The sequence below is a fragment of the Diadema antillarum genome, unplaced genomic scaffold (genome assembly GCF_040938485.1).
Source record: "Diadema antillarum isolate AM-2024a unplaced genomic scaffold, OU_Dant_1.0 seq00001236_RagTag, whole genome shotgun sequence".
NCBI classification, from domain to species: Eukaryota; Metazoa; Echinodermata; class Echinoidea; order Diadematoida; family Diadematidae; genus Diadema; species Diadema antillarum.
The window spans coordinates 249,275-259,860 of NW_027272023.1; the positions used below are offsets into that span (position 1 = coordinate 249,275).

The 10,586-nt window shown below is 40.1% G+C and overlaps 1 protein-coding gene across 1 annotated transcript in view; it reads left to right on the forward strand.

Moving 5' to 3' along the window:
• LOC139745150 (uncharacterized) overlaps window positions 1-5,622 on the forward strand; it is a 62,615-nt gene extending 56,993 nt beyond the window's left edge. The window contains exons 43-45 of the mRNA XM_071655566.1: window positions 1,977-2,208; window positions 2,858-2,929; window positions 4,543-5,622. Coding sequence (XP_071511667.1) covers window positions 1,977-2,208; window positions 2,858-2,929; window positions 4,543-5,622 — 1,384 coding nt within the window. The remainder of the gene's footprint in view (window positions 1-1,976; window positions 2,209-2,857; window positions 2,930-4,542) is intronic.
• The last annotated feature ends 4,964 nt before the right edge of the window (window positions 5,623-10,586 follow it).

The following is a 10,586-nucleotide window of genomic DNA, read 5'->3' on the forward strand; positions in this document are numbered from 1 at the left end:
CATTGGCTACAAAATGCTACTCCTTCGCCATTTCTAACCCGATTTCGATTCCATTTGCTTTATGTGATGGCACTAGGTGAGGGCTTCAAAACTTCTACACAGAATTTTGACCTTTGACTTCTTTGACCTTTGACCTTGATTTTTTACCTACATTGCACATTTTGTTACAAAATGCTACTTCCGGCGGGGACATATATTACGCACCGTGTAATTTCTACTTTTCCTTGTTTTGTTTTGTTTTTGTTTTTATGCCTCCACCACGAAGTGGTGCCGGAGGCATTGTGTTTTCGGGTTGTCAGTCCGTCCTTCCGTCCGTCCTTCCGTCCGTCCGTAATGAATTTTGTGGACAGCGTAACTAAAAAACCTTTTGAGGTATCCTAATGAACCTTGGCATGTATGTGTATTAGGGGGTGAAGTTATGCCTATCAACTTTTGGGTGCACATGCTCAAGGTCAAAGGTCAAAAGGTCAAGGTCAAATACATAAAATTTCACTATTTCCACCATATTTATGCAATGCCTAAAGATATTTTCTTGAAACTTAGTGTATACATGTATTAACCAATTAAGATTCTCTGGTGAAAGTTTGGGGGTCATGAGGTCAAAGGTCAAAAGGTCAAGTGAAAATATTAAAACTTCACTTTTTTCTCTGTATCTTGGAAATTGTTCAAGGTATCTTCATTGAACATAGTATATATACATGTACTGACTGGCAGGGATTATCTAGAGAAGTTAGGGTTCATGGGGTCAAAGGTCAGGGGTCAAAGGCCAAGGGCAACACTTCTAAATTTTACTATTTCCCTCATATTTATGCAATGCCAGCAGGATTATTTTTTTTTACACTTGGTGTATGCATGTATAACCTAATAGAGATTCTCTGGAAACTTTCTCCTTTTTTTTCTTTTTTTTTTGGCCTCAAAGGTCAAAAGGTCAAAGATCAAGGGAAAGTGCTGAACTAACTTTTTCCTCCATATCTCGGAAGTGGCTCAAGTTATCTTGAAACTTACTACAGGTGTACATATTTATGCGTGTTCTGCCTGACAGTGATTATCCTAGATGAATTTTAGGGTCAAAGGCCAGATGAAAATGGTAACAATGTACTTTTCAATACAGAAATTGCACTTTTTCTCCATACCTTGAAAATTACTCAATGCATAAACTTATGAATGGGTCAAAGTCAAGTTAAAGTCCTTAAATCCCCAAATACATGCTCTCCTATTCATCCAATTAAACCTATGCCAAGGAAGGTGAACATTCAACACATTTGTGACAAACTTGTCATTTTAATATTTTGCCAATTTAGTGAAAATGTAATCACACATTGTCCACATGTACTATAGACCATGACCTATTAGGAGAATCATGCATTATGGCGGGGGCATACCAGTCTCCTTAGCGACATTTGTAGTTTAAGGATGCATTTTACAGTTCTATGACATTAGTGATGCAGTGGCTGTGGAAGTTTAAGTTCTTCTTGTTCTTTTCTGAAAAAAAGATACTACTAATAATAGTTATAATAAGGTCTTATTTACCCAGGGTAGCCTCTTCAGGGTTTGCCACTGCCCTACCAGAGGGCCCGCCATTATTACCCTAACATTGCCAGGTACAGGTTTGTACCAATTTATACACCTGGGTCGAGAGTGGCATGGTGGGTAAAAACATCTTGTCCAAGGACGTAAGCACTAGGCGGGATTCAAATTCGGCACCTCCGATCGGAAGTCAAGAGTGTTATTCACAATGCCACAGCTACATGTAGATACAAGAGAACAAGATCGGAGAGAACATTCTTAAAAGATTTATTGTGAGCACTGGTACATTATGACTGTTTTATCTGTCCTTAAAAAATAGAAAAAGATGTATGAAAGAGTGAAACCAATCTGTTTGAATATTCATCTTTGACTACCAAATTAACCTTCCACCACAGTCTGTGATGGTCCTCAAACAGCAATAACAAACTCTTGTTATCCCCTCCCTCCAGAAAGTACCTGCGTGACTCGGACCGGCTGTACCTGGCACAAGAGGCGTTCAATGCATACGTCTCCACCGTCCGCGGGCAGATTGGGGCGCCCTCTCTGTCGGAGGGTGACCGCCTTTCGCTGGTTCTCTCCACCTACCACTGTCTGCGAAATAGCCAGGACAAGATGCCGCGGAACACGGACATCTCTGCCGAACTCCTCGTTCACTCCTACACAGCATATCGAGGAAAAGCAGTAAGCTGCTGATCAGTCCATAACATCTGTCTTTATCGCACCCCCGCTCTAATAGCCTGGTAGATCACAGATGCATGTCCAGCAAATTTAGGATGTTGGGAACAAGATTTATATATATTTTTGTTTTGTTCCATTCGTGGCACAACTATAGCAGCTTGGTAAAGAATATGCTTGAATAGACCCTTTACTTCAGAGCCTCTTTTCTCAGTTCACACTTTGTTAGAGTGTGTACTGTCTCTACAATATTTAGATATATTTTAGGCTAGAAGAGTCCATTTGAATTGAGTTATAAATCATGTTAAAGCTTTAAGAGTCTGCCCTTAAGCTTAGAATCTGCCCTTAACTAAAATCCTTGTCTGGCAACATTTTGTTGATTTTGTGATGCAGGGTCACAAAATAATATAACCACTTTAACGGTGAAACTTCTATGGCTGTATCTTGTTTGTATCTCTGCATAATGACGCAATTTTGTGTGTGTGTATGTGTGTGTGTGTGTGCAAGATTATCTTTATGTCTAATGTTCTTTATAAGGCATGCACTGATGCAATTTTGTTGGTGTGGGACTAATGTGAAGCTGAGCTGAATGGTGTGTAACATGCACGAGTGTGTATTATAGTGATTCAAATCTTTATATCATTTTTTTTGCCAGATTGGGCCTGCAGTGTATGATGAGGCTGTAAGATTCTGTAATCACCATCTGATGCTGCTGAAACCACCACATGTAAGTCTGTCTTTAATATTTAAATTAATCATATTTGTTTTTATACAACACCTAAAAAGAATGTAGCCATCTGATTGGTTGACACTGCCCATCATGTGACATTTAGTTAATAGTTCCATCGCACGCTGTGGCTGCCAGCTGTGCAATTTTGTTTGAGCAGAAATGGATAGCACATGGCTGACGTCACCCATTTCCATTGACTCCCGTGTTAAACTCACGATTGACTCGAAGTTTGTGTTCCATCGCCCGACTCTGATGTCACAACCAACAAACATTTGCTGCGCGCACTCAACAATACAAGCGTGCTTACAAGGGCATACTTTTGTCACTCATTTTTGTAAACAACTGCAATCGATCGGCTTCGCGTACACTACATAATGTACACGGTGACTGTGACTGCGGCTACTCATTCGTCTTTCATGATTGCCGTATTTGTGCTAAATTCAAGAATTCTGTGTGGACCACATTTGTCAATGTTCGAGGTGTTGTATAAAACAAATTTTGAATGATCTTTACTCGTGCAATGGAACAAGATTTTGCACTCGGGAGAAAGATGAGGCGCCCTGTTCAACTCGGCTTCGCCTCGTTGAATAGAGCGCCCCTATATTTCACCTCGAGCAAAATCTTGTACCATCGCACCCGTGACCATTCACTATTTGTATGATATATCACGATTACAGTATTTGTTTAGTGTTTGCCAGCAAAAAGAGATATTTTCAATTTTGCCCCCGTGCCAAGTGAAGTTTGAGAATGACATTCCATAGCATGTTATCTTTGCAATTTCCAGAACTTTCCCCAAGCTTATAATACATTGATTTTTTAATTTTTTTTTCTTCCTTTTCTTTTTCTCTTTATTTCTCCCTCCAAATTACCCATGATGGAAAAGTATCATTTCATTAAAGACAAGTCCAATATCATTCAGATAGGTTTCTCTTTTTCTATTTCTAATGTGATCAGATGTAGGCCCTACATACATGAAGAGATTGATTGCAAAACGAATTGACTACATGTAGACTTTTTTTCATTTCAATTCATTTCATTCATTCATTTCATTTCATTTCATTTATTTCCACTTTCATAAAATTTGAATTAAAAAACAAAAAGACAAACAAACAAACAAACAAAAATGCATCGTGTCAAATATGATAATGGCGGAATCATGAGAAGAACAAAGTAGACTTATTGAAAATGACCCCTTGACAAATATCATGATGTAAATATGTGTAATCATTTATGATCATTTGTAATTGGATTGAAACAAACATGAATACAAAACGTAATGAGATTCACAACTTGAAATCAATAAAAAAACAACATGTACATGTACATTATGAAAGGAAAAAAAAAGGAAAAAATGATTTGTAATTAGAGCTGCTCAAAAGAGAAATTAAGAACATACTAAATATATATATATATATATATTTTTCTAGCCATAATTACAAGAATATGCCCCTTCTGCAAGTGAAGCATGATGGGAAATGTTCTGTTTTGCTTTATCTGATAGTGGGCTTACTTTCAAATGTTTAGAAATGACACTTAAGTCATTTTGCAACCAAACTCTTCATACCCGTATTTCAGTGTCTGAATGCGTCCATGTTTTTCCATGACTGCAGACACCGACATGGATGGATCCCTCCACCCCTAGGAGCTTCCTCAAGGACGTTGCTGCAGCCCTGGTGACCGGAGCTGGGCAGAGTTCAGAAACTAGGAGAGCTCTGGGGCAGAGCCTGCCGCCGGAACCAGTTAGATATGGGCGCCCCTTGGATGAGGGCAAGGAAGCCAGGATCGGAAGGACGAAAGCAGAGGAGGGGGTTGAAGGTCGCCAGGGCGACGTGGGTCGTCGGGATGCTGAAGCGACGGGTGTGTCAGTAGTACAGAAGGAAGCAGGGTTTGCAACCAAGGCAGCAGAAGCAGTTGCCCAGGCTGAGGATGCGGCCACGCATATCATTAGCAGCACATCAAGTGCCCCGCAGCAAGAGATGGTCAAGGCAGGTGTCCAGGGAGAAATCGCCCAGAGGGAGGGTGACCGGACAGGCAGTAAAGACTGGAAAGAGGCCTCGGACTCTGGGCAGGTGCCGAAGCCAGAAGACACTGCCTCAAGCACGACCGAAGAGATTCCCGCCGGCGGTGCCAAACGCAAGTTTTCCCAGATGGCCAGCACGGAGGAGAATGTTGCGTTGATTGTCCGGCAGGTGGCCAGACAGTACGAACTGTCCCTGGCCCAGGAGAGGGCAGCAGCGTCCAGGGACCAACTTGGAGATGAGCGGCCCAGGAAGAGGCCAACGCAAGGTGGTGTGGAGGAAGACCCGAAGGAGCTCACTTCTCAGACGACGTCAGCAGTAGATGGCCAGAACCTTGCCAACCCTGGAACCCCTGGCAGCCTGGGGTTAGTTTCGTCTCCTTCAGGCGCAGCCATTGAGACTGCATTCCAGATGGCTGCTGCTTCCGGGAAATCACCCACCAGTAACGCCGCGGCTGTCAGCACCTTTGCCAGCGCCTTCCAGAAGTTTGTGTCCTCCCACCAGGAACCCTCTGTTGACTCTCCTTGGAGCGAAGTCTCAGAAGACAACTCCCAAGCCGAGAGCTCGGATCCTGCTGAGGGACTGAAGGAGAGCAACCAGGCCGGATCGTCCGACCCCCAGAGAAGTGTGTCGCTGACACCCTCATCTAGAAACCCTACCTCATCGATTTAGGCAAGGGCAAATCTGGAGTGATGGAACTTCTCTACCACAGCTTGTGAATGAAGAATGAACAGTAATTTGTGGCTGACAAGTCCAGAATTCAGAAAGTTTGTCATGTACGAGCAATGCAGAGAGAACTAGAGCTATAAGTGAAAATCATGTTCACAAGAATTTTATGATACTGTAAAAGCAAAAAATATTAGCAGCATGAAACTTTACCGAATTATGGGTGGCCTTTTTCATGGCAGGAAACTTTTGCCAATGGATGCTGGCATTCGATACATTGTCAAGACAGACTTTTTTGCATGCATTTTACTTTAGCAAGTCTTGGCTCCTCCTGAAATCGGAGAAAGTTGCATGCATGTAAAAGTTTCTGGATTTACAGTTTTCAACTCTCATCTGGTGATAAGCACAATCAGGGTATGCAATCATGACTTTCTCACTTTAAAAAATTGTAACTTCTGAAAGAATGCACCAACTGACTTAAAAATTCACATGCAGCATGCTAAGACATCAGTAATCACACGTGGTAAGACAATAGCTAATTTCTTCTCATTTACTGTTAATTATTCAAGGTTAATTACCAAAAAGTCCCCCCAAACCCACGTAATGCATCAAAAAAAGCGTTTTACAACTTACGTAAAATCAAGATTTGAGGTCCATATTTTAAGTCTACCCCTATGTGTTTGGTATCAAATTAATGGATTTTTTCCTGGCATTGCTTGCATGCAATAAAAAACAGTGGTTCTTTCAGCTGGAGAAAGTTATAAGGTCTGAAGTCCCATCCTGGTAGGAGTGTAATGCTAGCTTATTTTTGTGACATTGTGACCTTTTAACCCATGCTGTACAGCTATACATGGAGAAACAGCTTATTTTTCTGCTTTTCCTGAAAGTACTGAAGACACACTACAATATGGTGCGCTGTTTGCCAATAAATGTTCAGCCAGTTTTGAGTATTGAACCATTTTCAAATGCTGAGTAAAATAAGTGCAGCCGATTTTCAGTATTTTCAGTGAGGTATATCCTAATTTGACCACTTTAAAGACTCTTTTCCCCTTATTGAATATCCTTGTCTTTTTAACCATGAATTGTACATATGTAGAAATCTATTGTGTGAAAATTTTAGCAAATTTGAGCAATAGGAACTTATTTTTTTATATTTTTACAAATTGCTGAGCATAAATAAGTGCGATACACGCCCATGTTATACTGCATGAAGGTCATATGTGACTGTGCACCTCAAAACGAACATAAAGTCGCACACACTGATTTTGCGTGAGGACTGAAAATAAGTGAAATGGGTCAACCTAGCCGAACTTGACTTTTTCATATTTTCTGAAAGAGCGGGTCTTCTTTTACGTAATGCTAAAATTTGGTATCATAAAACGGGCAGGAAAGTGTGTTTTTTTAGCAGTTTATCTCGAGCATTTTTGGTAGAATAGTGTGATTAGGTGTTTCTTTAGAATCCCTTTTTCATTTCTCAAACCTTGTCCGCACTCTTCACTTTCAACTCTAATAACTTTTGAAAGGATAGTGCTACTGCTTTGAAAGTTGGCATTAATTATGGACAGAATGTGTTAATGAGGCATGTTAAATTTCAGTTCAATCTGATAATCCCTTCATTGTTGTCACTCTGGTGGTTTACTTCCTGTTTTTTGTCCCATTCATCCCACAGCCAGCACGGTTTGGTAAAGATTAAGCACTTGAATAGACACTGTACTTCAGAGCCTCTTTTCTCAGTTCATACTTTTCCTGAGTTTGTGCTTTCTTTCCAATATTTAGATAGGTTAGGAGAGCCCATTTGATTTGAGTTATATATCATTTTAAAGCTTAAAGTCTGCTCTTTCAGAATATGGTCTTAACTAAAAATTCATGTCTGGCGACTTTTTGTTTGTTTTGAGGTGCAGTGTCACATATGATAAGTGTTCAGTGTTCATATTTCAATGCTTGTTCAATTTCTAAAGATATCATAAGCAAAAACATATTATTTTGGCTTAATATGTCATTGTTTGACTGTCACAGCTTGGATATCAACTCAAGTCATCATAAATCTCACATTCATTCTTCTATCTGTGTTTACAAATATGAGAATTGATCCAAACACTGTGCGCACATTCAAGGTCAAACTGTACAGATAATTTCTTGATGAAAAATATAATATCTTCCAAAGTACCAGCCCTAATTTCATAAAAATCAGTAATAATGGCCACTATATGTCTGTTACCTATTCCTGAAAGTTTCGCCTCTTCACTCTTTGGCAAAAGTGAAATATGATAAAATATGTAAAAGTGGTTTTATTTGAATTCAAAATAATGCCTACAAAATTGATCATCCATTTCGAGAAGTGAAAATATGAAATTCATTCATATTTTGTGATATGTCTAGGCTATGTGCTGGTGGTGAATGAAAGAGATATTTATCAGGAATATCTAACAGCATTATCAGATGAAAAAAACATTCTCCTTTTTTTTAATGAATTTTTCCAATATATTAGTCATTTCAATGTAATTCGACACCCCTAATTTGAATGCTAATTTATGCGCAGTTTAATGCAAAATTTTGACTCATTCTTTACATGAAATGAAAATTTGAACACTCAGCTACAACGAACAACAAAAAAAGCATCTTCACCAAGTTTTTTCATTTTTGCCCTGTTACACAATTGCATACCCTGATTGTGCTATTGACCACCTGCTTTCTTTTCCTTTTAGCCTCAAATTAGCTGTATAGTGAGGTGCCCGTACCTCGCCAGGGGCCCGAATACTGTCACCCTGTTTGAAATTGTTACAAGCACACTGAACAAGAATTTATGCCTGGGACTGCGTTCAGTACACTTGAAACTTGGCAGGGCTACCACAACCAAGCAAATTGTGGTGAAAACTGAAGAGTTTTTCGCAAAAATGTGAAATTTATATTAGGAATATGTGTTATAAATATCATTACGGTCACCCGCACGCATCTTTTACGTGTATGTCTGTGGGAGCATCACAGTCACCCGCACACGTCTTTTACGTGCTTTGTCTGTTGGAGCGCGGGTGACGAGTTACGGGACCCTTCCTTAGCGCACAAGTATTCCGCATCGTTCGCATTTGATGACGATAGCTGCAAATTTCCGGTATTGATCGGTGAACTTGTGATTTTATTGGAATCTTCAGCATTTTTCCTGTATGTGAGTGGGATTTAATAGAATTTCAGTGACAAAATGTGATTCAAATATGCTTGAACATCAACTATGACGAGGTGCGCATCACCCAAGTATACACTGTATACAGCCTGTAAGAAAGTTGGTACATGCCTGAAAGCAGAAGAATTGCTATATTATAACTTCACTCTAATGGACTGTGCAGGGATAAAGAGCAATGACTGAGGGCACTGTAACCTTTACTACCAGTGCACTTAGACCAGGAAATCCCCTCCCTCCCCCCCCCCCCCCCCCCCTCCAAAAAAAAAGAAATTAAACAAAAATTAAACAAAGATAAATAAAAGGTTAAATACAAAATAGAAAAATACATTATAAATGGAAACTGTTGTTTACATCATTGAGCCAGAGATCAGGTACGTAATATGTATCTTGAATTCCCAAGGGTGCTTTCTTTCCTGATTGGTGCAGGTTACCAAAAACTGATTGCTAATAAATAGAGATTCTGTAACCCCCATTCCTGTTTTCTCACCATAGCCTTCCTGTTATTGAAAGGCCTTTGAAATAGTACCTGATATGAAGGAAATATGGATAGTGACCATAAGCTGCAAGCAAAGAAGTAAACAGACACACTATACAGTTGAACCTCTCTTATCCAGCCTCCCTTTATCCGGATCTCTCTATTATACGGACGCAATCTCGCCGTGATTTCTTTTTAATAATTACGGGAGAAAAGGGGGATTCCCAACTCCTTGAGAACTCCTACATAAACACACATGAATTACATATACTTGATACATTTGTTAATAATTATTTAGGTAAATCATCCCAAGAATTTATAAAAGAAAATGATTTCATTCTTGCAAACACGAACCTCTATTTTGGGGTCTGTTACTGAGTGTAACAATGAAAAGGTTGCAGTATACACATTAACTACATGTGGTACTACAATGGGCTACATCAGTACATGTGTATGTATTATGTACATTTTTAAAGCATTGAGTCTCCCGTATCCGGCCAAATCCCTTATCCGGATGAGCCCCAGTCCCGACTTGTCCGGATACGAGAGGTTCAACTGTATTTTAATTATCCTGTTTTGGTTGGAAACCATACGGGAATAAAGTAACTCTACACTGTAATCCCGTTTGTGGACAGAAGTGCCATGATATGACAACCTATTGATTGTGGGCAAAGACAAGCCTTTTCTATCAGGCCAATCCACACTTTTCTACAGAAATTGTCTTTACTTCCTTATAGCGGACTGGGAATCAATATGCCCCAAATATCGATGCCAGTGGACTCAAACCAGGGAACCACACACAAAAAAAAAAGAAAAAGAAAAAGAAACTGTTGTTTTAAGCAGAAAGCCAGTTGGCAGGTATGTTGAGCTGGGTTGCTTTCTGTACTGATGGCACAGGTGTCTGAAAACAGATTACTAATAGATTAAATCCCCCTCCCCCTTACCCCCTTTTTTTTTTTGTCGAGCTAGGGAGGTGAGAGGAAACACCTCTCTGGTCGAGCCCAGTGGAGGTGCGGGGAGCCGGGGAGACTACGGGATCGCCTGCGGCGTCTGTCCGTCCTTAACGCTACAAAAACTTGAATAACTCTCTACTGAGGACTTCAATTTCAATCAAACTTGGAGGGAAGAGTGGCTATATAATGTTACGCATTTTACTTCACACGAAGGTCACCTCAAGGTCAAAAGGTCACAGGCAGGGGTCAATGAACTTTAGGGCCCAATGTTAAGTTTTTATGGCGTGTTTTGATTATGGCTCATAACTTTTGATCCATATGTCCGTTTGAGACCACACGGGTCTCTCTTTGATCGCTCTGTAGA